The following is a 27,587-nucleotide window of genomic DNA, read 5'->3' on the forward strand; positions in this document are numbered from 1 at the left end:
TTGGTCCCGGTGTCCCGCCGGTTGTGTTCCCTACGGCAAGAAGCTGCCGGCAGGCCCGTGCTAGCAGGGCGCTGGCGGTGGGAGCTGGCACGGGCCGGGGCCGTGGAGGGATCGAGCGGCCGAAGAACCAGCGCCAGGCGTGGAGGGAGAAACGTTTAATCCCGGGCCGCAGGGTGGGGAAAGCGCAGGAGGAACCGGCCGCCTCAGCAGCGCGGGTTGGTGGCCCGGAGAGCCCACCGGGCGGCTCGGGTGGTCGGGCGGCCCCGACGCGGGACGGGAGGGCAGCTCTAGGCCTGCGCCTTGCCGTCCTTGCTGCGCCAGATGACCAGGGTGACGAGGAAGGGGATGAGGCAGATGGGTGCGATGATCATGGCCAGGAGCACATCTTCGGGTGGGTCGGAGTACACTGGATGCTCCAGGGTGCAGTTGTGGAAGTAGAGGTAATGGCTCTGGAAGATGTATTGCTCGGCCAGGGCGTTGGGGTAGCTGTAGTTCAGGTGCTCGGCCCAGTACTCCAGGCAGTACTGCAGCTCGCTGTAGGGCCTGGGAACAGAGCGGGGACACGGGAAGGGGATGGGAGGAGGCACAGAGCCCAGACCAGCACTGCCCTTCTGGACTGCCCAGCCCCTGCACCCTGCTACGACAGGGGAAGGTCCTGCTGCCCCCGTACCTGCTGATGACTTTCCACTCGCACATCTCCGATGTTGTCACATTCCTCATCAGGTCGACGAAGTAATTCCAGCACTGCAGTGTGAGGTCGATGTAATTCCCCACTGTGAGGAAAGGTGCTGAGCACAGGCAGCATGCCTCTGCCCACAGTGCATCCCTGCCTGCCCCTGCTGCCAGGTGACACCTGGCATCTGGAGCCATGCCCAGGCCAGTGGGAGAGACATCAGCACAGTGAGGGATGGATCCACAGCAGTCCTGGGATGCTGCGTGGAGCCTGCAGCAGCCCAGGGCAATGCCAGGGGCACAGGGAGGACAGGCTGCTGGCTGCCCCCACTGTGGGCAGTGGCAGGGAGAGTTTCATGGCATGTGCCAGCTATTTTTGGGATGGCTAAGGGAAAGGAGGGGTCATTCTGTGGCACAGGGCTAGCCCTGGCCAGGTCACCATTTGGCCTACAGTGCTGCCTGGCCTTCACTGAACCCAAACACTCACCCATGAGCTGGGCTGTCCTGTTGGACATGGCCATGGGTGGGCTTGTCCCAGCGTCCTGACTGAAGCTCGTTTTTGTTGTTGTCACGGAGTCCGTCTGATAAAGGCCAGCCCCCAGGAGCACTGCAGAGGAAGGGACACAGGGTGAGATGGAACGTAGGGTCTGGGAGGGGTAAGAGTGCTGACAGGAGCTGCCCTGGCTGGGTCTACAGGAAATAACTGCTTTTGGGTGTCCCTCAAGGGACACTGGAGCCAGCAGGTGGGGCACAGGGTGCCAGAGCCTGGCACATGCCAGGGCTAGGGCTTCCAGCCCCCCATATGGGCAGGGACTGTGGGGAGGGGCTAGCCAAGCAGCAGGCAGCTATCCAAAGGTTTGGAGGGGCTGTTTAGGGGCTACAAACCCTGAGCCATGGTCACAGCATGGGGGTAGACTGGGACCCCCACCCATGGGGAGCCAGCGTGGTGCTGCGTTGCAGTCGGACAGGGCTGGGCAGGAAGAGGAAGCACTGGCCACAGCACAGTGCTGGAGAGAACTGCTGGAGTGTCCCTCCGCCTGCCATCAATCCCACACCCAGAACAGCCTGCCAAGGGCGTGGGGCACGTCTCGCCTGCCCCACGGGAGCCCCATGGCTCAAGGAAACTGCCTGATCAATCTTCTGCCCTTGGCTGCAGGCCTGAAGTGTGGGGCATTGATGCTGGCTCTGTGCTGAGTTGCCAGAGTGGGCCCGGCTTGGTCTATTTGTGGGGAGCTCTGGCACAGCTGGACACTGGCCACGGGGTGCTCCTGGGCTGGTACACTGGCTGTGGTAAGGGCAACCCACCGCGTCCTGATCTCTGTCCCTGACGGCCCCATCCAGCTCCGCTGTGGGTGCTACAGCTCCTGTCCCAGCCCTTTGCAGGGGCTCTCTGCCGGATCGTGGATGAGCGTGGTGGGAGCCGCCCCACAGCACCTGGTGCTCACCTGCCACTGCCCCCGGCCATGCTATGGGTGTCTGCCCCGGCTAACCTCGGCGTTGACAGGCTGGTCCCATCTTGGGGTGGGGCGATGGGGCGGGCTGAGTCAGGACCCTGGCCCCAGGCCCCACGAGTGGGAGGGCGGCCACGTGCGGGGTGTTTCGGGCTGCGGAGCCCCCGGCGCCGCGCCCCGCGCACTTACCCCAGAGCAGCAGCAGCCCCTGGGAGACGCGGCCGGAGCTCATGTGCGCGCGCGGTGCCATCCTGCCAAAGCCTGCCGGCTAACGACCGGGACAAGGATTTCAATGGAAATAACAGGAAGCAACTCCTTTCCTCTGACAGGGGCAGTTTGACTGCAGGAGACGTGTGAAAAATGAGATTGCTCAGTGCTGCTCTGAAGCGGCTCTCCCGGCGGGACCCTGCGTTGTCCCGTGCGGTGCCGGCCCCCGCGGGCATCGCTCCCGCACCCCGGCACCCACGACACCCGCGCCTCACCCACCGGCCTGGAGGATCCAGTCCCTGCACAGCACGTCCAGCGTTACGAGGCCGCGATTTGTTTACTTGTGTATTTCTCTTTAATCCTGTCTGGGCTGGGTTGTGAAATCCCTCGTCTCCTGCGTGGAGGGCAGGCAGCCCAGCAGCGGGGGGAGTGGACGGGAAAGCATAATGTCCCCGGACGGGCGCTGCCGCCCGGGAATGGGGGCGGCAGGGGGACCCACGGCCCCAAAACCGCAGCTTCTGGTTCACCCGGGCCCCACAGGAGCCACTGCCGGGGCAGCCCCAGTTCCTGCTCGTGGCCAGGGAGGGAAGGGTGATGACACAACCTACCCCCAGGCACGAGGCCGAGGAGGTGGGGAGAGGGCAGACACTTGGCCGACCCTGGCAGTCCTTGGCTCCAGTGCCTTCCTCCTGCACTGACCAGCCTGGCGCCTGCTTGACTCTGCCAGAGCCCCCCTTCCTGGAGCAGTTCCCGTCCAGGGGCCCATGTCGCCCGAGGTTGTCACCGAGGGTGACTTCAGCCCGCGGCTCTGGGGCATTCCTTCACGGGACCTTTCACGCCTGGCCGGGGCAGAGAGCAGCCCAAAGCCTCCCCTTTAACAGCCGCCTGCAGGCACGCAGAGCAGGGACTGCACTGCAGCGAAGAGCAGCGAAGAGGGACCCTCCCTGCTGTGGGTCGCGCTGGGCTTCAGCTGCCCAGCAAAGGTCCTGGCAGAGCAGTCTGATGCTTCCCGAGCTGCAGCAGCCACCTTCTGCGGGCCAGTGGCCACATCTGGAAGCCATCCCCAGCACTCCAGTGGCTGCAGGGCTGGAGCCCCTGGTCACTCTTTCTGGTGGAGCCGGCGGAGCCTCCAGCCGGGTGGCAGGAGCCACTGCCAGGGAGACACCCAATGATCTCAGCGCGGCCCCAGGGCTGGGGATCCATCCGGAGGGGATGGGCAGGGACAGGACGGTGGCTGCCTGCCAAGGACCTGGGCTCCCCACCCAGACTGGCATCCCCGGCGTTCCCTGCCAGCCCCCACCTGGGGTGTGGAGGAAGGGGACCGGCCCGTGCAGGGTCAGTTGCCTGAGACTCTACTCCCAGTGTTCCCCCCCGGCAGATGGAGGCATCTGGAGCCCAGTGCTCAGCCTCCCCTCGTGCCATGGGACCCACTCCAACCCCAGGGAATCCCAAACTCCCCATCCCTGCTCTGTCACCCTCACCTTCAGTCCTCTCCTCTGACTCATTAGTTGCCAGGACTGGGAGGGAAGGAGGCTGTCACTGGCCCCCCAAAGACCTGGGGCACTCAGGAGATGAGCATCTTCTCCCTGGGATTTGAACCCTTTTCTGGGCCCTGCCAAGTGTGAGGGCAGCTGCAAGGGGCACGAGGCAGCTAAGTCCTTTGGCCACAGCCATACTGTGGGGCCAGCTGCCCAGCTTGGGGAGCCTGGCCTCTGTGTAGCTGGTGAAGTATTGAGTGTGGACCTGCAGGAAGGTGTCGAGGATGGCCCCAGGCCAGGGCAGGAGAGCAGCTGGGTGCCATTGGGAGCTTGCTGTGGGTGCTGTGGAGGGGACAGCATGAGGCCAGGCAGCAGGGCAGGGGACACATCCCTGCGATGGTCCCGCTCTGAGTGTGCATGCAGCACGGTTGGTGGATGGGGAGGACAGCCAGGATGGCAAGAGGGCAGCTCTACTCACTATCCTCATCCAGTAGTCACCTGGAAGTACAGACTGTGCCATTGGTGGTAGGACCTGTTGGTCCAAGGGGTGCTGGACATTGCCCTGCCAGTGGTAGAGCCTCCCACTATAGCACTGCTGCAGAAGCCAGGGATGGAGCCACATGGCACCAGGGTATTACCTTCATCCTTGAGATCCCCATGCTCAGTGTTCCCGTGCCCTGCAGCAAGGAGACACAGGATGCCACAGCCAGGATCAGCCCCAGTGCCCAGTTGGTGGTCCCAGTACATCAGAGACCCCTTCTCCTCCTCCCAGGCCAAGCTGAGCACAGTAGAGGTGAAAGGGCTAAGGGAACAGGGGCCTCCTGGCTCTGCCTTGGCCTTTGCAGCCTGGAAGAGAAGTTTATAAACCAACACCAGCACTGGGTGCTGGAAGTGCATGGCAAACCCTGCTCAGAGATCCTCCAAAAGAAGGCCAGGAGAGGCCAGGTGAGCCGTCCCTCAGCACAGCTGCACTGGGACAGAGGAGAGAAATGGGACAGGGGACCTAGGTGGGGACTCGCTGTCTGCTAAACACTGTGCCCACCCCCCTGGGGCCTCCGTGCAGCACCCCCAGCTGCCTCTGCCACACCCGCGGGAGCAGAAACAGGACCATGCAGAAGAGCACCTGTAGGCCAGGGAGCATCCTCATCCTCCGGACAGCGGGATCCCTGCGCCTGGGCTGGGGCTCTCCGGGCATCAATCCCGGACCCCGGCCCGTCCCAGCACTGTCCGCCCGCTCCCAAATCAATGCCCGGGAAGGTCGGGGGACGCCGGGCCCCCGCCCCACCTGACTCAGCGGAGCTCCCAGATGCGGGCGGCATGCAGGGCTGCGGGAGCGGGCCTGCCCTGCTCGTCCCCCGCAGTCACCCTGCCGGAGCCGCGGGGAAGGGGTGCCCCGGGGCAGCCGGCACTCCGCACCGCGGGCGGACGGGGCCCCGCCGGGGCAGGAGCCAGCTCCGTCCGCTCCCCAGCGCCGGGGCCCCCGGGGCAGGAAAGCTGCCGCCAGCAGCCGCTTCCTGCCCGGCGCCGCCACAGGGAGGCCCGCCGGTGGGGCCAGAGGGACCCGGCACCATCGGGACGTCTCGTCGGGGAGCGCGGCCACGCCGGGCAAGGCTGTCCCGGGGCCCGGAGGGCGGTGGAACCGGGCGGGAACGGCGCTGTCCCAGCAAGCGCTTCCCGCGGGACCAGGCCGGGCCCGCAACAGGGGCCGGGGCCGGGAGGGCCCGGGAACACCGAGAATGGGGGGGCACGGCAGCGAGCAGCTGCGCTTAACCCGTTCCCTGCAGCCGATCGAGGTGTCCTCCAGGGTAGAACGGGTCCGCTCCACCGGGGCGGGGCAAGCCATGCGCCCCGGCCCCAACTGCACCGGCGCAGCGGCGGCGACGCGGGCGGGGCGGGAATGTGAGGGGCGGGGGCCTGAGGCGGGCCCAAGCGGGCACCGGGGTGGGAACCGGGGTCTGAGGCGGGCCGGGGCGGGGACCGGGGCGGGGATCGGAGCCTGAGGCGGGCCGGGGCGGGGACCGGGGCGGGGACCGGGGCGGGGACCGGGGCGGGGACCGGGGCGGGGACCGGAGCCTGAGGCGGGCCGGGGCGGGGACCGGGGCGGGCCGGCGCGCGCGCAGTGTGGCGGGGGCGCGCGGCCTCCCCCTGTCGCGATGGCCGAGCAGTGAGTGCGGGCGGGGCCGGGGGGTCCCGGGGGCAGCGGGTCCCCGTCACCGGGGACAGGGAGTTGCCGGGCTCGGACCCGCTCCCCCGGCCCGGCGGCGCCGCCGGCCTCGGTTCTCTCCGGGTCCGGTTCTCGGGCTCGGGGAGCGCTCGGGCCCGGCCGGAGCGGCAGGGAGGGCGGCTGGAGTGGACCCGCGGCTCTCCGGAGCCGTGTCCCGGGGGAGGGCGGGGACCCCAGCACCCCGCGGGCTCACGGGCTGCCCCGGGGGCTCGGGGGACAGGAGCGAGCGGTTCTGGTCAGCAGAACCTCGCTGCTGTCCCGGGCCTGTCCGTGCGCTTCGGCTGTGGCTGTTCCGCAGTCAGGAGCACTGCAGAGCGACGCCTTTATTTTGCTTGGTTTAAGTCTATGATGCATAGAGTGTTTTTTCCATTCACGGGGGTGTTTTTCTAATATCACTTGTTTCGGGGTTGAGTTCTCTGTTATTAATATTCTTTCTGTACTGTTTCAGAAAAATGGAAATTACCACTCCTCCGACATCCAAGTGTATCATGTACTGGAAAAGGAAAGTAAAGTCCGAGTACATGCGTCTGCGGCAGCTCAAGAGGTTCCAGGCAAACATGGGAGCAAAGGTACAGCCACAGCAAGGACTGGGCTGAGATGCCCCAAAAAGGCTTCATTTCAGCTCATAGTGTCTGAGTAGTGCCAGAGGGTGTCAGCAAGGTGAATTGCTAAGTTGTGCTTGACTTGCATGCTGGATCAACAGGAAGAGATGCCACTTGTCCTCATGCTCTGTCTTGAGCCATGTGGGCAGCAGCTGTCACACACGAGGCCATTGAACAAGCACGGGTGTAACTGCAGCAAGAGAGCTCATTTCCAGTTGGCTTTTACAGGATCTCCCTGCTGAACCCTTTCAGTGCTGTGGGAGTTCTCAGTGGGTTTCCTTAAAAGTCTGAGAGCTCCTTTCTCTCCTTTCAGGCTCTCTTTGTGGCCAACTTTGCAAAGGTTCATGAAAAGACTCAAATCCTTAATGAAGACTGGAAGAAGCTTCGAGTGCAGCCGGTGCAGCTGATGAAGCCAGTCAGTGGGCACCCGTTCCTGAAACAGGTGTGCAGAGGAAAAGGGGGAGCAACAGCAAGTGGGGAGTGGAACCAGAACTCTGTGGGGATGTAGATGAGTTTTAGTCTGTATTGTCCTAGGTCAGTGTCAGGCCATGCCTCACACTTCTGGAATGCAGAAATGGACAAAAAGTACCCCCAAGGCTTTTTCCTGTGATGGAGTCCACAGAGTGGATGTGGGGCTTCTGTGTTTGTTCTGAATTCAGTTTTCCTCAGGCTATGGCAGCCTCCCAGGGTGGTTCCTCACTGACCTTCTCTGTATTTGTATTCCAGTGCACTGTTGAGAGCATTTTCCCAGGATTTTCAAGCCAGACACTGTACATGAGGACTCTGAACACAGTGGCACTGGTGCCCATCATGTACTCCTGGTCCCCTCTTCAGCAGAATTTCATGGTACGTGGGAAGTGCGGGGTCTCAGTGAGGTCAATGTCTGACTGTTGCACAGTTTCCCAACTGTGGTTCTTCATCCCACTTGTTTCAGGCAACATCTGCTTGAGAGATGATGGAAAGTGATGCTTTAGTTGCTTGTTTTGTAGAGTCCCACAAGCCAGCCTTGTATTCACGCTACCCAGCTATTCTCCTTTACATATGACTTCTTGACAGAGTCACCATTATTTCATAGGATTCAAGGAGTAAATATATTTTGGGGGGGATTTTGTTTGTTTGTGTTTTTTCCTAGTATTTTTATTTCCCTTTATATTAAGAGTTTTATTTCTTAGGCAGGTCTTTCGTTTCTTTCTGGGTTACAGTGGGATAGCACTGATGTGTCAGTGATGAGACATCTGAACCTTTGGTCTGTTTCTGAGGGACCAGAAAAGTCTTGGGCACCCCATTTGGGTCAGCAAACACTGCTTTTCTGAGTTGTGTTTGATCTCTCTTCAGGTGGAGGATGAAACAGTTCTGTGCAATATCCCTTACATGGGTGACGAGGTGAAGGAGGAAGATGAAACTTTCATTGAAGAGCTTATTAATAACTATGATGGGAAAGTTCATGGAGAGGAAGGTAACTTGGGAGCAGCCAGCTCTATCCACTCCAGGCCAGGCTGGATGGGGCTTGGAGCAACCTGGTCTAGTGGCCTGTCCATGGCAGGGGTGGAACAAGATGAGCTTTAAGATCCCCTCCAACCCAAACCTTGCTATGGTTCTGTAATTCAGTTTCTTGCAAATAACATATCCAAGTAGTTCAGAAGTCAAAAGGTGGCAGCAGCAACCAGCTTTTCTGTGGGAGTTCTCAGAGCAGGGAAACAGGATGGTGCTTGTTGTTGTCCTTTGCAAGGGCACATTCCTGCCTTTCAATATCTCACTCTGTTTTAATGCCTGGAGTGCTCTGGAGCCAGTCCTCCTGTGTACAGGGATTCACAGGTGTCCTCTGGGATGCTGAAAATGTGCTAGAGAGGAGTAGCTCAGCAACCCTGTTCTGCTTGTTGCCTTAGCCAAGAGTTTAATCAATGAAAAGCGCTGTCTGCCCCATCATAAAATTGCTCAGCAGGGAGGAAGACAGGGAAAACTGGTGTGGCCTGTCCCCAGATTGCTGAAAACTGTACACCACTACTGACTCTAGAGCTAAAATCCCATCTACCCAAAAAACCAGAAGGGCTCCGGTGGGTAGCAGAGCACATTGGTTTGTGGTTTGCTATGGCAAGAAATGAGAAAGGTGGTGGCACTCCCACTTGTGTGTGTTTCAGAAATGATCTCAGGGTCAGTCCTCATCAGTGATGCTGTGTTCCTGGAGCTAGTGAATGCTCTGAATCAGTACTCAGATGAGGAAGAGGAAGGACACAATGATTCTGAGGTGAAACAGGAGGATGGAAAAGAGGAGCTTCCAGTGACAAGGAAAAGAAAGCGAACTGCAGTGGAAGGTGGGTTTGGCCCCCAGAGAAGTGGGGATTATGTTGGTTGTGTTTCTGTCCTGCCCGGCCTGAGCACTGGACACGGCTCTCCTGCCATCACTGGGTTGCTAATGTGTTGCCAAGAGCAGTCCCACCTTGATAAGTTCTGTGGCAGAAGGGAAATGGTCTGTTCTCACTGTCTGCTGTGGACAGGAGAAGAAATCACCATCTGAAAGTGTGGTGAAAAGTAATTCATCTGAGTCATCTGAAAACCCATTTCCTGGTGAGATTAGCAGAGCTGGGTGTTATCTGAGAGGCTGCGGGATGTTTTCAAGGGCTGGTCTGGCAAGCACCTGTCAGGGAGGTGTGGGTGGGTCTGTTTCTGTGGGAGGCAGGGAGATGGACATTTTCAAATCCCTTCCCAACCTGCTTTCCATGTATTAGTCTTCCTCTTCCTTCTCCTGTGCCACCTGGAGCTCTTGTTGCCTAGAGGAAGTTCTGGTTTGTGGGATTTTCATGTGTCCTCGATGACCTTCTGAATGCTGCTGGGTAATTTTGTCGTTGTCCCTGATCTGGAGTGATGCGGGTGGCATAAACACCAGCCCTTTCCTGGATATAGAAAAGCACTGTCTGCAAGTTCTGCCCTGGCAGAAATAAATAGTAATAGTGCTTAGGAAAAGATGGTGCTTCCATCAGTGCTGCACTGAAAGTGGCCTAGGCACTGCTTCTGGAAATACCTCAGCCTGGTTGCAGGACACAAGGTTTATCTGTTTTGCATTGGATTACATTTCTGTCTTAAAATACAATCCTGAGCATCTCTGGAATTGCTTTGTGCAAGAAGGAAAGACCCATCCACATCAGCTTGACTGAAGAATTGTGTCTCCTCTTCTTTCTAGGTAACAAGAAGTGTTCCAAGAAGAGGTTCCCCAATGACATGATATTCACTGCTATTTCTTCCATGTTTCCTGAGTATGGCTTCCCAGAGGATATGAAAGAAAGGTAGAAAACCCCTGCACTGGTTGTCTATTCCCTTTCTCAGCAATAGTTGAGATCTTTGTTTCAGAGGCCTGCACTGTGGGCTGGCTGGGCCACAAAGCTCAGTGCCTGCAGGCTGTGTGGGCAGAGTGTGTTTTGAGTGTTAAAAACTGCAGTTTGGCCTGCAGGTAGCTGGGCCAGAGCCCGATGGGCCTGGATGGTGATACAGGCATGTAAAGCTGTCACAAATGGGGAAAGCACTTCCCTGGGTGTTTGTGTTTGTCAACAGGTACCGGGAGCTCACGGAGGTGTCAGACCCCAATGTGCTGCCGCCGCAGTGCACTCCCAACATCGACGGGCCGTGCGCCAAGTCGGTGCAGCGGGAGCAGTCCCTGCACTCCTTCCACACCCTCTTCTGCCGCCGCTGCTTCAAATACGACTGCTTTCTGCATCGTAAGTGCCGTCTCAGCCGGACGCTTCCCTAGAGCCCTTTCTCCTCAGTTTTCCTCTGCACACCTTGCTTAGTCCGTGCTGGAATCTCTGGAGGGTGGTGCCTCATGAGTTTGCAGTGGGGCCTTAGGAGCTGACAGGTGCCCAGAAGCATTTTGTACAGATGGCTCCGCTCTTTGCTCCCACGGATGGCAGACCGACGCGCGTGGCCGTCCCCTCTCCACGCTCAGCACGCCGCGTCCGAGCTCCCGGCAGTTTGTGCAGTAGTCCTGCCGCCACCAGACTTTGCTCTTGCTTTGCAGAAGCTCGTCAGTGAAAGGCATGAATGTTTCACTGCCAAAGTCTGGACATGCCCCTGTGTTTTGTTGCCTCCCTGGAACTTACAGCTTCGTCTTAGTCATGTTCCTGCGGTTGGTCCTGCCAAAGCCTTTTGGATACTGATTAGCTGCTGGACCTGCTGTTCTCCAGGTCTAAGGGCTTCTTTGGGAAGTCACAGGACTTTTTCCAGTGAATTATTTATTAAAATATATAATATTAATATGACGTGGTCTTTTTGTTTCAGTGTGAAAGCTGATCCTTCTCCTTTGGCCTCTCCTTCCCAAGCTGCCTGGTCCCCGTTGTGGGTTGGAGCAGGGTCACCCTGCGGGTCTGGTCACCTCAGGCCCTGCTGCCAGGGGAACCCTCAGGCACACAGGCTTTTGCTTCCTGTCCCTTGCAGAGTGGGAGGAGACTCTTGGAGAATGCTAATAGTAAAGATAACTGTTACTTTTTCAGCTTTTCATGCTACTCCTAATGTGTACAAACGAAAGAATAGAGAGACCAAGATTGAGCCAGATCCTTGCGGCGCAGACTGTTTCCTCTGGCTGGTATGTTTCTGTGTCACTGCTTTAGAAAGCATGAGAGAAGTGCCCTGGCCAGCTCTGCTCTGCAGAGCTCTGTGGATCTTTTTCACAACTTGGATGATTTTTTCAGAATTAATTCTGGTCCTTGTTGGATTCAGAGGAGCATGAATGCAAATGCAGACCTTACCAGATGCCTATTATAGCAGATCTCCAACAAAGACTAATTCCAGAGCTGGCAGATGGGAAATTGTGTGACAGGTGATTTCTCTGGATTCAGTGCAGTGTTAGAGAAATTAAGCCCATGTTAAAAAGGAGCAGAGCGAGAAGCCAGGAGGATCCAGAGGAGTGGGCTGGGGATTCAGGCCCAGGGAGCCTCTGCTGATGGGCAATGATGACACAGGGAACAAAATGGGAACCTGCAACACAAGCAGCTGGCAGGGTTTGGCACTTGCTGAAGGGACCACATGTGGCCAGCCTCTTCCACCTGCTCTTGGTGGTGGCAGGACAGGGCTTGTCCCAGGGCCTGTGGAAAAGCCTTCCTGCATTCCCTGGTCATCTGCCACCTGTCTTGTCTTCTGCTCTGCTTGCAGGAAGGAGCCAAGGAGTTTGCTGCACTGCACAACCCCCGATCCAAGTGCTCAGGCCGTCGCCGCCGGCGGCACCACGTGGTGGGCGCATCCTGCTCCAGCACCCCGGCTGTCACTGAGACCAGGGAGGGCGACAGCGACCGGGACACAGGCAACGAGTGGGCCTCTAGCTCCTCGGGTATGCTGCCAGTCCTGAGACAACCCTCTCCTCTCTGTGTGGGCAGTGAGGGCAGGCAGCTCCTCGCAGCTGGAGTTCTCCCAGGCTCCCCTCTGCTTCCTGCACAGCTGGAGAATTTGGAGTTAGCAGTCAGTGTTCCCAACAAACCTGAGGGACACCAGCCCTGCCCTTGCTGCTGTGGGATTCACTGGGAAGGGATTCCCAGGAAGGAGGAATGTTGCTAGGCAAAGCAAGAGCTTTGCTGGGACCTGCAAAGCCCAGAGCAAGCCCTTGGCTCCTGAGCACTGTGCCTGGCCAGAAGCAGAAGTGTGGGGCTGAGAGTGCAGCGCAGGATTGCAGGGCACTATGGGGGGACCACTTCACCCCAAAATCACCATGGCCAAGTGCCTTCTTCCAGAGTGTGTTTGGTTTAACATCTGCCTTTCCTGCCAGAGGCCAACTCTCGCTGCCAAACTCCAACTAAGCAGAAGCTGAGCCCGGCCTCTTCCCAGCTGTTTGCGGTGGAGACGCCGCAGGAGCCCGTGGAGTGGACAGGAGCTGAGGAGTCACTCTTCCGTGTCTTCCATGGCACCTACTTCAACAACTTCTGCTCAATCGCCAGGCTGCTGGGGACAAAGACCTGCAAGCAGGTGGGTGCCCAGAGCAGGCAATGCAGTAGCAAGAGAGGGGCCAGGGCCACTGCCTGTTGGTTTAATTTCTCTGCCACAGACCTCCCTGAGGAAGGTGCCACATCAGTGCTTTTGGAGTTCAGGGTGTTACTGTGCAGCAGTGCTGCTGTCGGCAGAGTGAGCCCTGTTGGTATTGTGGGTTCCCTCCCACGTGCAGTGTCACAGCCAGGTGTACAAGCACTGGTTTTCCAGGCAGGAGGAGGCAGTGTGCCATAGGCAGGAAAATGGGGCAGAGCTGCTGCTCTCTGGGCCCATGCCTGGGAGCCTTGCTGTGCTTACTCACATTGTCCTTGTGCTTTTGATAAAACAACTTAAATGCACTGAACTTGTTTCTTCTTTTTGCCTGTGTTCTTCTTTTTGCTTGTGTTCTTCGGTAGGTCTTTCAGTTTGCAGTGAAGGAATCACTTATAACGAAACTGCCAACAAATGAGTTAATGAATCCATCCCAGAAGAAGAAAAGGAAGCACAGGCAAGTGCTGGACAAGCTTGTTTTGTTCTTAAAATGCAACCAGATCCGCTGCTTTTTGTGCCAACGCATTCCTGGTAATCCCCATCTGGCTCCCATCTGTGCGCACGTCCTGCTGTCACATGGGGCTGCTGGTGCTGCTGCTGGGCGCTGGCCCTGGCCCAGCTCCAGGGCTGCTGCTCTGCCTGGGGGCTCAGTGGCCCTGCAGCCCCAGGCTCAGCTCGAGGATAGGGCAGCACTGGCTGCTGGTCCTGGTGCCACTTCCTTCACAGCAGCCTCAGCCTCAGCTCCCTGACTTGTAACCCACTTTGTGTGTTGATCCCAATGTGTCCAGTATTATTTTGGCTCTGGTATTTGGCTTAAAGAGCTTCTGCTGCAGCTGCATCACTCTCATCTCTCTCCACTTTATGGTGGCTGCTGATCATTAATGCATGAATCTGCCAGGCCCATCTCTGCTGTGCTGGCTGCTGGTGCTGAGCGGCGCTGGCCGGCTCTCCCTGATGGCAAATGCATCCCCTCAACCTTCTCTGCTCCTTTTGCAGGCTGTGGGCTGCACACTGCAGGAAGATCCAGCTGAAGAAAGGTAGTGTTGGCTGTGGCTGTGTCCTGGGAGGTTTGTGAGGGTTGAGTTCTCCAGCTCTGACTGCCACAGTGGGATGGCCATGTCCCGTTCGCCAGCCTGGCAGGTCCAGCAGCGTGGAGGGGGGTGCCTGCCCCTGGCCAGGCTCCTTGGGGTGCTGGGGGCATCATGGCTGTCCCAGTATCCACTGCATGTGCAGCAGGGTTTGCTGCAGCCAGGGGACGCTGAGGGCTGGTGTGCAGCCCTGCTGTGGACTGGGCTGTGGTCAGTGAGCACAGCCATGTGTGCCTGTGGGAGCTGAGTGCTGCCAGCCTCCCTGTCCAGTGCAGGCAAATGGGCAGCTTGCACCTTCTTGGCTCCAAAGCCCTGCCATTACTGCAACATGCAGCTTCCAATCTTGGCATTTCTCTTCTTGTTCCAGATAATTCACCAACCCAGGTGTACAACTACCAGCCCTGTGACCACCCCGAGCATCCCTGTGACAGCTCCTGCCCTTGCATCATGACTCAGAATTTCTGTGAGAAGTTCTGCCAGTGCAACCCTGACTGTAAGAAGAGGTCAAGGACTATTGGGCAGGAAGGCAGCCAGCTCTCCTGGCACAGAGCACAGGGAGAGTGCATAGCTGGGGCTTGCTACTTTATTCCTGCACTCACTGCTCTGCCCATCCACAGCAGTTCTGTTAGCAGCCTGCTAAAGTCCAAAAGGAAATGGTTCTGTGCTGCCATGCAGCTGTTGGCAGCTGAGAGACACTCCTGTTAGTTCTCATCCCTGTGTCTGTATTCTGTGGGTGCTGCTGCTGGTCTGTGAGCAGGATGTGCCTCAGGCAGTTTGGGTGGGCAGTTGGGTCACTGCTCTGCCATGTTTGTTTTTCCTGTCTGGGCTTCCATTCCCAGCTCTGCAATGGAGAAAACAGCCAGACTTTATTCTGTCCCTGCCCAAAGCCTGCCAGGGCAAGATCTGGCTGGGGAGGAGCAGTTTGGGCACAGACCCTGCATGGTCCCTGTGTTCTCTGCCAAACTTCACACTGCAAACCCGTGGTCTGTGTTGCTACAGGTCAGAACCGCTTCCCAGGCTGCCGCTGTAAGACCCAGTGCAACACCAAGCAGTGTCCCTGCTACCTGGCTGTGCGGGAGTGTGACCCAGACCTCTGCCTCACCTGTGGTGCTTCAGAGCACTGGGACTGCAAGGTGGTCTCCTGCAAGAACTGCAGCATCCAGCGAGGCCTCAAAAAGGTATTGACAGCAGTGTGGCAGGGGCTGCCTCAGGGCAGAGCTGACACACATCTGCTGCTGCTGCTGTTGGGGGGGAGCAATTTCCCTGCAGCTGCTGGAGTGCCAGAGTCTGGAAAAGAAGCTGCTCTGCCCTGGGCCTCTGTAGCACTTAGTCTGGCATAGGAATTGTGGATTTGAAAATCAGGAGATGAGGAATGGTGAGAGCAAGGAAGTGTATAAAGTGACTAGAGAAAGATTTAGTCTTGAATTCTGCTGGTCAGAGCAAGGCATTGCACATTAAAAAAAAAAGGGAAATTCAGAGAAAGTTGCAAATTAGTGTGTGTCAGGTCCTGTGCAGCTCCATGTAATGGTGTAAGTCTGTGTGGAGCTGTGTGTCACCATAACAAGGAGATGCTGGATGGACACTGGCTCCCCTCTGCCCCCATGATCTGTTTGCTGTGGTGCTGTATCTGCCAGCTGTGCTCATTTCCTTTCATTTTGGTTCCAGCATTTGTTGCTGGCCCCATCAGACGTGGCTGGCTGGGGGACTTTCATCAAGGAGGCTGTGCAGAAGAACGAGTTCATCTCTGAGTACTGCGGGGAGGTCAGTGCTGCTGGCCAGGCACACGGGGACTGCGTGTGCTGGGAGAGCTTCCTTTGACTGTGGGGCCAGCTGCCTTCCCTGGTCTGGCTGTGCCCATGGGCTCTCTCTGACCAGGCCTGGAGATGGAGCCTTGTGCTATCTGGGGATATGTCTCAGTACCTCTGGCCTTCCACTGTGGAGGGGCATGTTGTGTGTGTGCTGCTGCCTGAGAGCCCTGCTCTTGCCTCTGCCCCATCCCCAGGAACCCTGACAAGTTCCTGCCCATGAGGTGGGAGGGAGAGCAGGAGGCAGGCGAGCACTTGGCTCAGCCCTCAGCTACTGAGTCTCTCAAGGTGATCTCCCTCCACAGCTCATTTCACAGGATGAGGCTGACAGGCGAGGAAAGGTCTACGACAAGTACATGTCCAGCTTCCTCTTCAACCTCAACAATGGTAACTTCCTGAGGTTGCCAGGGGTGGAAAGGCCAGATCTGCTGGCCAGGTGGGCAGGCTCAGCCCACCTCTTCCCTGGGTGACAGGCCTGGCTTTACACCATGGTTTCTTCTTTTTTTTTCTTTTTAAATAGATTTTGTTGTTGACGCTACTCGCAAAGGAAATAAAATCCGCTTTGCCAACCACTCGGTGAACCCCAATTGCTATGCGAAAGGTGAGGTCCCCCTGCCCAGCTGGGCCAGGCAGGCCATGGTGCTGCAAGAGCTCCAGCCCAAGCTGGGGCTGCACATCTGATGTTGTATATCTCTGATGTTGTGTATCTCTGATGTTGTATATCTCTGGTGTATCTCTGATGTTGTGTATCTCTGGTGTATCTCTGATGTTGTGTATCTCTGATGTTGTATATCTCTGGTGTATCTCTGATGTTGTGTATCTCTGATGTTGTATATCTCTGGTGTATCTCTGATGTTGTGTATCTCTGGTGTATCTCTGATGTTGTGTATCTCTGATGTTGTATATCTCTGGTGTATCTCTGATGTTGTGTATCTCTGGTGTATCTCTGATGTTGTGTACCTCTGGTTGCAGTTGTGATGGTGAACGGAGACCATCGGATTGGTATCTTTGCCAAGAGAGCCATCCAGGCAGGAGAGGAGCTCTTCTTTGACTACAGGTACCTTGGCCAGTGGGGACCTTGGGCTGCAGGGTTGACCCCACCCTCTGGGCAGGTTTGTGGGGAGCATGGGAGGTCATTGCTGCAGCCACGACTTCCTATCCTGTAGGTACAGCCAGGCAGATGCCCTGAAGTATGTCGGCATAGAGAGGGAGACGGACATCATCTGAGCTCCGGGGTGGTTCTGGCACACCTTGCTGCTGCACCTTGTAAGCAATGCCATGTTTGCTTCACGCTGACATGACTGCTGCTGTTCCTGCTGCTGTGTGTGTCACAAGTGCTACTTTCCATCCAGACACCAGAGAGACTTGGGGCAGGCGTGTAAGCAGCCCCTGGGCCATGGCTGTCCCAGGGTGGTATCCCCTCTGCCCCAGCTGGCTGGGAAATGGGAACTGCCCGGCTGTGGCTGGAGTGGCACCAAGGGATGCCTGGGGATGGGAGAGCAGCACTATGCAACATGATACTTTGAGTAGGGGTGCCACTGAGCTGGGTAGAGGATGATGTTACAGTCACTGCCTGTTCTGACCCAGGGGAGGCTTCTCAGAAACTTTCCTTGGGCTTTGTGACCCCCTGGCCCTGGGAATAAAGGGGAAATATTCTCTGGCGGGGTGAGGTTTAGCCTTGGCACCCCATGCAAAAAGGAAAGAAAAAAGCACTTTAAACTAATCCTCAGCTGGTGACTGGGCCCTGTATTTTGAGGTGGAGGGATTGCAGGCATCCCAGGTGTCCTGCATCCATCAGTTCCTTTGCTGGGATGTTGCTCCAGGCCTGGGACGGGGCAGGCTGGATGGGGCCTGGGGTGACCTGAAGGTTGAGGCTGTCCCCTGAGAGCCACATATGCCACCAGCCTCCTGCCTGGCCTGGGGCTGGGTGCTGGGCTGTGTTCCCCATGTCCAGGGCTGGGTTCCCAGGATGACACGAGAAGCCTGGCTGAGCCCTGACCTGGCTCCAGGGCCTCAGCCTGCTCCCAGCTGTTTAGTCCAGGAACACACAGATGTGCTGGGTTTGCTTGGGAGCCAAGCCCTCCCTGGCCCAGCCCTCACCATGCTTTCCCAGTCCCCTGCCATGGCAGGCCAGGCTGTCTGTTTGTCCTTCCCGTTGTCTGTGATGGGCCCCTGGAGCTTGGAGGTGTTTAGGTCTGTCTGGAGCAGTGCTTGTATCCCAGCACCTGCCTGAGCCTTGCTCCCTGCCACCTCCATCCGCCCAGCTCCTGCCAGCCCTGCTCTTGCCTAAGCGTCTTCTGCCACTTTGGCCATATCTGCACTATGCCAGGCTTGTGTCTGTGGTTTGTTGACGGTGAATAATAATAATAATAATAATAATAATGCACTTTAAATAACATGGCTTGTAGCCTTTGTCATAATAAAGTGGTAGCAAAGACCCTCCCCTGCTTGCTGGCCTCTGTTACCTTGGGCCTGTCCCCAAACTGTCCCCTGCCTGCTGGGCTCAGCCTGGCTGTCCCTGATGTGGCTCCCAGGGTCCAGGGGGAATCACAAGTGCCCCGGTGCTGCCAGCTGCCTGAATCACACTGGCTGAGGGTGGGAAGGGGGCAGAGGTGCGTGGTGGGGAGAGCAGGACATGATGTATGTGCAGCAGCAGCTGCACTGCCTCTAGCCCTGGCTCGCTACACCCTGCATCTCGCTCCGGGACCAGGAATTGCTGTTGTCAATGTGGTGCCTCCCTTGGTGCAGGCTGAGCCTGGGTGGGAGGAGAGGATCTGCCCAGGCTGCCAAGGTGAAGGCTGGGGAGTGTCAAACGCCATCATTCTGCCTTTATTTGATTATCTTCACATCTCATTCAAAGGAACAGACTTTTTAAAAATAAAGTGCCCAGTGGAGCCAGGCCTTTGGGTAGATAAATGCATATCTGTAACATTGTCTTACCACAACACAGCAAGTGAACAGGAGCTTTCCCTGGGCTGGAGGTAATCAGCAGGACTGGCACTTCATACAGAGAAGTAGCAAACTACAGACCACGTACCACGACACGCAGGACGTCACGCCCGCGGGAGCTTCCGTTTGTTTTTTTATACAAACCGATAGAATAAAAAAACCAGAGTGTAGTAGAATATCCAGCAACAAAAATGGTAGAAAGGATCTGTACCTGATCTTATGAAAGCAGCATCTCAGCAAGGTGCGGTGGCGGCATGCGCGGCGCCGGTGTGGAGTATTGCTTGGCAGCCCGGCGGTGCGGGGCCGGTGCTCGTGGCTCTGCGTGGCGCTGGCGAAGCGAGCAAAGCAGCGGGTCATCTACGCGGGCAGCACTAACAGGTGGCAGCAGCCGGGTGCCCCCGGCCAGAGGGAAGGTGGGTGACGAGCCTGGGGCTCCCCGACAGAGGCCAGGCAGGATTTGGCAGCTGTAGAGGCAGCAGCCTGCCTCTGGCGTGGGGGCTGTCAGCGTGTCCGGGGCGAGCGAGGCCGGGGCTCAGCGGATCGTGGCCGCACTCCGGGGGCCGGTCGGTGGCGGCTGTGGGGAGGAGGTGGCGCTCGGTCCGGTCCGGTCAGTCTGAAGGCGGGTGTTGGCAGTTCAGGTGTGCTCGGCCTTTTGGTCCCGCGATGCTCGCTCATTCCCGGGCGGCTCCCGGGGCTGCGGGGCTGTGTGCCCATCCCACCCCCAGCCCTGCTAGTCCCCTCTTGGCTCCTCCAGGATCTGGGGCAGGTTCTGTTCCTTGCGTGCTGACGGCGCTTTGGTGGCGCTGCCATAATCCTGGATGGCCTTGGGCTCGTTGGTGTGGTAAGAGCCCTTGTAGCGGTGGTGGTAGAAGTAGAGCAGCACCAGCAGCCCTGCCATCAGCAGGAGCAGGAAGATCACGACTGCAGGGAAGAGACAGCAGTGAGGGACTGGGGAGGGGCTGCAAGGCAGTGCCAGTGTGGAATAGCAGAGGCTTCACTTACACCCAATGATGATCCCAATCCAGCCGTCGTCGTGCACGTGGGGGAACTCTGCAGAGACAGAGTTAGCAGCTGAGCCCAGGCTGCAGCAAGGTCTCACGCTGGAGCTTCCCTTCTGCAGCTGGTGCTTGACGAGGGCTCCATCCCCACCAGGGTCCCACCACAGCACTCACCTGTGGCCATGTACCAGGGGTCCATCTCAGGAGGGATAAGGATGGTGCTGAGGGGGAGCATTGAGGCACAGCTCGACTCCACCAGTTCCCCCCGGATGCTGTAGGGCCGCAAAGGACTGGTGGGGTGGAAGATGGCTTTGAGGGGCACGAGGGTGTTGAATTTCACCCCTGAGAGGCAGCCTGAGAAGCCAGGTGTGTTGTAGCGCTGGATCTCGGGGTCAATCACGCCAGTCTCTGTGGGGCCACAGAAGGAGATTACTCATCCCTCTCAGAGGGCAAGGGCCATGCTGTGCAGAGGAGACCCCAGAGACCCCAGCATGGGACCCCGTCTGAGGGCAGGACCCCACTCACCCATCACACGACCCAGGTAGAGGTTTTTGGGTGAGTCCAGCTTGCTGTCCACAAAGAGGGAAAACTGCTGCTCCATTATGGGGAGATAGTCCACCTGGGAGGTAAATGTGTAGCATCAGTGCCCACAGAGCCACCCTGCCCATGGGCCCTCCCAACCTGACCTGAAGCCCCCAGTCCCCACTGGGAGGGCGCCCCAGCCCGAACCTGAGTGTACAGTGTGCGGTGCAGGCGGGTGATGTTGACACGGTGGGGCCGCCCGTCCGTCACTGGCTTGTTGGTGAGGGTGAAGACATAGGGGCTGGTGCCCAGCTGGTAGCGCAGCTGTAGGCTCCCTGTGGGCAGCACAGGCTGTCAGCAGGGCTGGACCTCTCAGTGGGCACCTCCAGCCTGTCTATAGGGTTGGAAAGTGGCATCCAGAGAGAGGAGCATCCTGTGCAGCCTCAGCACCAGATAAGGGTCCCCGTGCAGGCTCTGGGTGAGACCCAGGGGAGAGGGCCCTGCCCTCACCATCATCCTTGATGAGCACGGCCATATAATCCTTGACAAAAGTGCTGACGTAGAGCAGCACGGCGGGTGCTGAGGTGGTGCTGAAGCTGAAGCTGACCTCCTCGCTGGTGAGGTTGTAGCCAGGCAGGGGCTGCCAGGGGCTGCTCACAATGCTGGCAAACTCACGGGCGGCGTACAGCGACATGGGCAGGATGTTGTACCGCACCCAGGTGCCCTCCTCGAAGTAGCCACCGATGTCTGTGGGAGAGCCTTCGGGGTGAGGGGAGCGCCGGCTCCTCTGTCCCTCCCACCCCGCGGAGCACAGCCACTCACCGTGGTTGCAGAAGGGCCCGCTGAAGGCGGAGATGCTGCAGTTGCAGGTGTAGTGGCTGTAGCGCTCGACGCAGAGCCCGCTGTTCTGGCAGGGCACCGGCGGGTCCTGACAGTAGCCGGTGCAGTTGACCCGCACACCTTCGGTCTCGTTGGCTTTGCCCTCCAGGTTGAGCGTCACCCCGTTCATCCGCAGTCCCCGCAGGCACCCCAGGAACGGGCGCATCTTGTGCTCTGCTGCGCCTGCAGCGGGGCCAAGACTGAGTGCCCTGTGGCACGTGGGGACCCGGGGGTGCAGGGGCATGGCCAGGGGCTCTCACCGACGTAGAGGGGCCTGTCAAATTCCAGGCGGACGAAGCTCTGTGGGGGGAATGGCCGCACCACCCAGGGCAGCTTGTCCACCCGCAGCCGCGCCAGCTTGACGTTGAGCTCAGCCTTCACCTGGTGCCACTCATCGTCGTTCCAGGGTACCACTGACCGCACCGTCAGGTTCTCGTCCCCATTCCCGATGTCAAATATAAATGCCACGTCCCTAGTGGCTGCAAGAACGTGATGCTGAGAAGAGGCCCCAGTCCTTCTGCCCCCAACAGACCTGCACCCTCTGCCCCCCCGTACTGTTGAGCTCAATGCGGATGTAGTTTCGGTAGCCTGGGTTCTCCAGGAAGACTCCAGACTGGGCAGTGGTCTTGAAGTAGAAGGAGATGTCAAGGCTGTGGTTGGCCTGGAAGGTGGGGAAGATCAGGGCTGCACCCCTGTTGAAGGAGACGGTGTTCCAGGTGTTGCCTGTGGGGAACAGGAGGGGCAGTGAGGGATGGGCAGGGTCCCTCCATGTGGGACACCACAGGCAGGTGTAGGCACTCTGCAGGCAGGGGATGTTCTGTGGGGTCGGTCACTTACGGTCTCCATAGCACCGTAGGGGCCCCAGAACGAACTGGGCTTCAGAGCCAGTGCGGTTGGTGTCTCCAACTACGACCTGGGTGACGGGCAGGTGGTCCACAAAGGTCAGCAGACCCTTGTCTGTCCTCCTGCAAATGTGAGCGCATCAGAGGGGCCATGAGGTGTTTCTGTCCCTTCTCCAGCCCACAGCCCTGTCACCCCCATCTGAGTGCCCCAGAGTCTGTGCCCCCCATGGCTGCAGCCTCCACCCCACAGCTCCTGTTCCCCTCACCAAATGGCATGGTCAGCATCACAGTTGCAGAAGTACTGGGGATCAGCACAGTTCTTGTCCAGCCCGCAGGCGCAGCGCTGGATGCCCGGCTGCGAGCCCCCCCAGTAGTAGTGCCGCTCATCGTTCCGACCCATCCAGAAGCTGAAGGGCAGCCCGGCTGCAGGCACAGAGGAGGGTCAGGACACGGTTCTATGTCATGGCCCTGCAGCACAGCCCCCCTTTCTCCTGGCACTCACAGGGGGTGTTGAGCAGGCGGGAGTTGTAGCAGTGGAGCTCAATGCGCTGCTCGCAGTACTCAGAGGCATTGGCCAGGGCTGAGACCTCAGCCCAGGAGGCATTCCAGTACTCCACAGCCCCCAGGTAGGGCTGGTCCACGCTGGAGCCCGTCACCCGTGTCGCGTAGTGACGGTTGTGCCGGATGATGGTCCACGCTCGGTCCTCTGCAGTGAAAGGGGAGCTTTAGGACTTGACCCCTAGGACACCCCTGCTCTCTGTATCCTGTTCCAGCTCCTTACACAGATAAGGACTGGTTCCCAGGAGCACCAGACAGAGGTCCCCTCTGCCCTCCTGCTACCCCCACCTCGGATGTCACAGTACACCGTGAAGGGCTTGAGTGGCCCGCTGCCATCTGGGTCAATGGTGTAGTTGCCCGAGGTCTTCCCGCTGACCCGGTAAGCATCGCAAGTTTCCTTGTAAAGGGCTGGAAGAGAAGAATGGGGTGGAAGTCAGTCAAAGGAGGCACCAGGCAAGAGTAGGGGCTGCAGGTGCCCCTGTTGTCCCTGACTCATGAGGCTCCAGACTCACATTTGTGGCAGGTCTCCCCCTTGTACCCTGTCAGGTCACAGATGCACATGAAGTCATCCCAGGATTGGATACAGCGGCTGTCATGCTCACACAGGTTTGGGGTGCACCTGAGGGTACAGAGGGCTTCTGTCACAGCCTCCCCAGTGCCACCCCTCCCAGGCAGCACCCTTGTCCCGGTCCATACCTGTCTGTGATCCCACAGACGTTGAAGAACACGTTGTGGTACTGTGCCAGCCGGTGCTGTGCCAGCAGCTCCACGTCCACGGGCTGCATGTCTACGTTCAGCATCTGCAGGCAGCCGTGGAAAGCCGTCTGGTTTGACCGGCAGCCAGTGACTGAGGCCGGCTTGGGGCAGCCTGCAAGACAGATCGGGGTGAGCAGCCCTCAGGCACCGACTGTCCCGGCCCCCACCCTGCTGCCCACCTCCGAAGAAGTACTGGCTGCCAGTGCGCAGCTGGAAGGGGTGCGCCACCCGAAACTCGGCACCATCATCATCGTCAATGGTCACCACAGCTGAGCCATCCCGGGCCACCAGGTGCACCGAGTGCCAGAAGCCATCATTCAGGCGATGCCCTGTGTGGAGAGGAAGATGCGTGGTGATGCTTCACTGCCAGACTGACCCTCCAGCCCCATGCTGGCTCCCCAGCCCACCTGCAGCAAACTCCAGCTTCTTCTTGCCGGGCTGGGCGATGGAGACGTTGACCTGCCCCTCACTCAGCACCATCTCGAGGGAGCCCAGGCGGTCAGCGAAGCCGGTGTAGAGCAGGAGCCCAACGGTGTCCCAGGAGCGGAAGCGGAAGCTGACGGCCAGGCGGTTCCTCCGGGGGATCCCCGGCACCCGCACGTAGTTGTTGATGCCAGCGAAGGTGATGGGGGTGGTCAGCTGGTCCTGGCAGTAGTGGCCCACGTTGCCCTGGGAGTGACCACGGGAGGGGTGAGGAAGGGAATGTTCCCATTGAGGGGAGGCCCTCTCACCCCCACAGTCCTGGCCTCAATCATGCCCAATTGATCCCAATGCCTGGCAGAGCCAGGCAGGCGCCCCAGGCCAGGGACAACCTTGCACGGTCAATCTGGCACCGCTTGGCTGAGCACAGCCGCTGCCCGGCCCCGCATCACCCCGCAGCGGGCAGGGAACCTCGCCCCAGGGAAGGGGTTACCCCACAGTGGGGCTAAGGACACCCAGGAAAGGGGTCTCCCACAGCAAGGAGAGGACTCCCAAGAAAGGGGCCACCCCACAGGCTGGACCTCAAAGCGAATGTTGGGCCGCCGGTGCCGGGCCAGCTCGGCGATGTTGACCCCGTTGAACATGATGTTCTCCACACAGCCCCGGAAGTTTTGCCGGTAGGTGAGGTGCTGCTTGTCGTGGTCAATCACCCCTCCAAAGAATACCTGGGAGGCAGAGGGAGGGTGTCAGCCTCTCTCTCTCTGGAGGACACCACAGATCAACATCCTGGCAGCCCCCTGGCCCAGTGCACCCACCTCAGTTTCGAGGTCAAGCTGGTCGAAGGTGCCACGGCAGCGGAAGCGCTTGACCTCTCCGTCCAGCGTCAGGTTGACGTAGTGGCCGAGACGCTCAATGTGCAATGAGTGCCAGTGCTGGTCATCCAGGAGGCTGCCCACCGCCACCGTTGTGTGGCCCTCACTGGCGTGCAGTGGGCTGCTGCCTGGGGAGGACCAGCATCAGCTGGTGGCCCCCTGGCCCCACGCCCCTGGTCCCTGGCCCCAGCTCACCTAAGCTGATGTGCAGGAGGAGCTGGGCCTGCTTGAGCTCCACTGTGATGTAGTCTCCCTGTGAGCCCTCCCCGTGCATCAGCACCCCATCCTGCTCCAGTGTCTTGAAGTTGAAGGAGATGTCATCCTCGAAGGTACTGACCCTCTTGGCTCGGAAGCGGTAGGAGATGGCATCGTCCCCATCAAAGTAGAGCACATGGGACCCTGGGGAGAGCAGAGCAGCCCCACCCATGTCACTGCCTGCAGCAGCAGGTGCCCTGGCATGGGCAACACACCCTCTGCCATGGCTGTTTGGGCACAACCCCCTCTGAGAGAGTTTTCCAGGTGTACCAGAGCCAGGATCCTGCCACACAGGGCTGCTGGAGCCCCTGGCCAGGTACTCACGGTAGGGGCAGCCGTAGAGGCCGAGGCGCAGTCCAATCTTCCCACGCGGGTTCCAGGCCACCGGAATGATGCGAATGTATCGTGCGAGGATGGGGTAATGCAGGTCATGCCGCACCACCCCGCTCTCATTCACGTTCCCAAAGAATGTCTGGGGATGAAGGGTCACTGTCAACACCTTGCTCCAGGCCAGGGGTCTCTATTCCCCTCAGAGGGCCCCCTCCCACGGGGTAGCCCGGGCTCCCCCATACCCAGTTGCTGCCCTGCTGGAAGAAGGGTTTCCAGCTCGTAGGGTGGTCTCCATAGAGCACAATGTAGCGTGTGAGCCAGTCATAGGTGTTGAAGGTTCCCTGCGTGGCCACTGCGTTGATCCGGTGCTTTTGCATCAGGTCGATCTGGAGCCAGGGCTGTTTGTCCCGGGGGTCGGGGGACCAGCCGCTGGTGCCTGCGGGGGGAGAGCTCAGCGGCTCGGCTCCCGACTGAGCGGGAGCTGCTTGCCCGGCCCCACCACAGCACCTGACGGGACCCCTCAGCCCCACGAGAGGCAAAACCTGGCAAGGGACACCCCCTGCCCACGCCCCCTGCCCCGCCCGCATCCCAGTTCCGCGGGGGACTCACTGTGCAGACGGGCGAAGCTGGCCGAGTAGAAGATGTTGTATCTGGAGGAGGCACCGATGGAGTAGGAGTAAAGGGGAGCAACGAGCTCATCATAGCAGGGTCCTGAGGGGAGAATGGAGCTGGGAGCGGCCTCGGAGCACTGAGCTGGGCAGTGTCCCTGCGGACCCTGAGGGCTCTGGGGACTCCGGCGGAGCGGCGGGCCCGCTTTGCTCTCCCCTCCCACTGCAGCGGAGCTGACACACCTCTGCGGGCCCCGGCGCCGGCACCAGCCGCCTCCGCACTGACGTGGGCGACGGGACCCCCCGTTCTGCCCCGCCCCGGCGGGGAACGATCCCTCGTGGGATCCCGGGGGATCCCGTGCAAACCTTCGCGGCACCGGCAAAAGACCCTCCGGAGGGGCCGGGGTCCCGAACCTCTTTGAGCGTCCCCTACGGGGTCGGACGGAGCCCGGGGAGCCCAGGAGCATCCCGAGCTCTCACTGTAGGAACCGTGCTGCATCAAGCCCCAGTCCACCGCCCCCCGACTCTACCATCCCCTGTACCACCGCCCCCCGCCTCGATGTCCCTTCGTCCCGGCCCCGAGGAAGGGGCTCTGGGAACCGGCTCAGGGGGATGCGGGGAGCTGCCCGGTGCGACCGGAGCCTCGCCGATTCCCGATCCCGAGCGGCTGCCCCAGCCCCGGTGTGGGCTCGGGCCCGGTGCAGCCCCGCGGCGGGGCCAGCCCGGCGGGTGGCGGAGCTGGCCGAGGTTCTGGCGGAGCCCGGCCGGTCCCACGGGGCGGCCCCGCTCTCCTCGGCATTCCGGGGCTTCCCGGATCCTCGGGGCGTCCCGGTTGCCCGGTTGTCCCGGGTCCCCAGAGGCTGCGGCCGGGCGCGGGGCCGCCGCCGGCGGGGGGGCTGCGGCGGGGCTGCCCCGGGCGGGGCGCGGTCGGGGGGAGAGCCCGGACGGCCGTGTCCGGCGGTGACCTTGGGAACGATGCGAACAGGGGCAGTGAAGGACACCGAGCGATGCCGGGGGATGCCCGGGGAAGAAGGGGGGATGCCCGAGAGAACGGAGGATGCAGGAACCGCTCGAGGATGCGGGGACGGGGCGGCGGGCGCGGTCCCGCAGTGCGGAGCGGCCGCTCCCGGGACTGCGGCCCCACTTACGTGCGAGGCAGCCGGGACCGGGGCGCAGGAAGCCGGCGCAGGCGGCGAGCAGGAGCCCGAGGAGGCGGCGGGCGCCCATGCTGAGCGCCCCGAGCGCCCTCGGCGCCGCCGCTCCCGGTGCTGCGGCGGAGCGGGGCCGGCGGCTCCGCCCACGGGGCGGGGGGGAAGCCGGGCCGGGCCGGACCGGGCGCGGCGCAGAGCCCCGGCCACCCCCGCCGCACCCGCCGCCGCGCCCCCGGGAGATGCTCCGCCCGGGAGCCCGATTTCCCCGCTCCTCGGCACCGGAGCGGCCCGCCGCCCCGGGCTGCACCGGGACACGGCTCCTGGGCTGGGGTACGGGGGCACGGTGAGGCTGTGCAGGAGTTCCCCGGGCACCCCCGCTCGGTTCCTAGGCGGTGCCTGGTCCTCGGCGCACCCCGAGCCTCCCCGTCCCTGCCCCTCTGCAGCCCCCCCGCAGCAGATGTGCTGGCGGCGGGCTGTAATCAAGCCGTGGATTAAGGCCTGCAGGTCTCGGGGTCGCTGCTCTCTCCAGTGGTGCAGAAAAAGGGATTTAGTTTGTATCTGCTCTCAACCACCCCCAGACGTCCACAGAGGGCTTGGGGGGGCTGGCGCCTGCCTGCCCTACATACACCTACAGACCCGCCGTGCTCCGTGTCCCCTGGCCCCGCAGGAGCAGGAGACCTGCTTTCCCAGGGCCCTCGAGCAGTCGATGGATGGCGACTGGAGGATGGGGACGCCCCAGCAGCTGCTGTGTCCAGGCTGGCCCCAGGTGTGGAGCAGGAGCACGGCCAGGCAGTGCCCGGTGGCTCTGAGCCTGGCAGGATGTGCCGGGCCGGGCTGCCCCGGGCAGGGCAGCACCGCCAGCTGCGGGCAGCTGGTGCTAAACCTCCCCCTGCCCAGGCAGAGCCCAGGCCACGGCTGGGGAGTGA

General features: G+C 60.1%; 3 protein-coding genes and 1 pseudogene across 6 annotated transcripts; 1 reads left to right on the forward strand and 3 right to left on the reverse strand.

Moving 5' to 3' along the window:
* Positions 1 to 140: 140 nt before the first annotated feature.
* Positions 141 to 4,714, reverse strand: RAMP2 (receptor activity modifying protein 2). Of its 3 annotated transcripts, none has more exons than XM_086864697.1 (5): positions 2,610 to 4,714; positions 2,313 to 2,463; positions 1,160 to 1,279; positions 671 to 773; positions 141 to 543 (listed from the first exon to the last, which is right to left on the reverse strand). In XM_086864697.1, the coding sequence occupies exons 2-5, from the start codon at positions 2,371 to 2,373 to the stop codon at positions 288 to 290; spliced, it is 540 nt and encodes a 179-aa protein (XP_086720823.1). In that variant the 5' UTR covers positions 2,374 to 2,463; positions 2,610 to 4,714; the 3' UTR covers positions 141 to 287. The 3 variants fall into 3 exon arrangements, with proteins under 3 accessions (XP_086720823.1, XP_086720824.1, XP_086720822.1); XM_086864698.1 differs by having other exon boundaries at positions 2,606 to 2,719; XM_086864696.1 differs by lacking the exon at positions 2,610 to 4,714 and having other exon boundaries at positions 2,313 to 2,471.
* Positions 3,867 to 4,799, reverse strand: LOC147649181 (uncharacterized; annotated as a pseudogene).
* A 1,100-nt stretch (positions 4,800 to 5,899) lies between these two features.
* On the forward strand, positions 5,900 to 17,963 carry EZH1 (enhancer of zeste 1 polycomb repressive complex 2 subunit). 2 transcript variants are annotated; one of them, XM_086864701.1, is made up of 20 exons: positions 5,900 to 5,972; positions 6,481 to 6,601; positions 6,948 to 7,076; positions 7,361 to 7,480; positions 7,970 to 8,090; positions 8,773 to 8,946; positions 9,813 to 9,915; positions 10,181 to 10,344; positions 11,116 to 11,207; positions 11,774 to 11,948; positions 12,381 to 12,577; positions 12,994 to 13,085; positions 13,625 to 13,665; positions 14,084 to 14,209; positions 14,716 to 14,894; positions 15,382 to 15,477; positions 15,827 to 15,908; positions 16,042 to 16,122; positions 16,494 to 16,578; positions 16,688 to 17,963. In XM_086864701.1, the coding sequence occupies exons 1-20, from the start codon at positions 5,962 to 5,964 to the stop codon at positions 16,746 to 16,748; spliced, it is 2,250 nt and encodes a 749-aa protein (XP_086720827.1). In that variant the 5' UTR covers positions 5,900 to 5,961; the 3' UTR covers positions 16,749 to 17,963. The 2 variants fall into 2 exon arrangements, with proteins under 2 accessions (XP_086720827.1, XP_086720828.1); XM_086864702.1 differs by having other exon boundaries at positions 5,901 to 5,972; positions 14,084 to 14,179.
* A 361-nt stretch (positions 17,964 to 18,324) lies between these two features.
* CNTNAP1 (contactin associated protein 1) lies at positions 18,325 to 26,805 on the reverse strand. The gene is made up of 24 exons (XM_086864700.1): positions 26,659 to 26,805; positions 25,512 to 25,613; positions 25,145 to 25,338; positions 24,897 to 25,044; positions 24,513 to 24,716; positions 24,261 to 24,445; positions 24,027 to 24,170; positions 23,433 to 23,694; positions 23,205 to 23,354; positions 22,966 to 23,137; positions 22,782 to 22,888; positions 22,558 to 22,677; positions 22,214 to 22,417; positions 21,978 to 22,134; positions 21,707 to 21,834; positions 21,425 to 21,592; positions 21,130 to 21,348; positions 20,813 to 21,052; positions 20,501 to 20,737; positions 20,198 to 20,325; positions 19,994 to 20,087; positions 19,643 to 19,876; positions 19,473 to 19,520; positions 18,325 to 19,391 (listed from the first exon to the last, which is right to left on the reverse strand). Exons 1-24 carry the CDS (start codon positions 26,735 to 26,737, stop codon positions 19,201 to 19,203), a joined length of 3,915 nt encoding a protein of 1,304 aa, XP_086720826.1. The 5' UTR covers positions 26,738 to 26,805; the 3' UTR covers positions 18,325 to 19,200.
* Positions 26,806 to 27,587: the final 782 nt, after the last annotated feature.

The sequence above is a fragment of the Cyanistes caeruleus genome, chromosome 27, assembly GCF_971803275.1.
Source record: "Cyanistes caeruleus chromosome 27, bCyaCae1.hap1.1, whole genome shotgun sequence".
NCBI lineage: Eukaryota > Metazoa > Chordata > Aves > Passeriformes > Paridae > Cyanistes > Cyanistes caeruleus.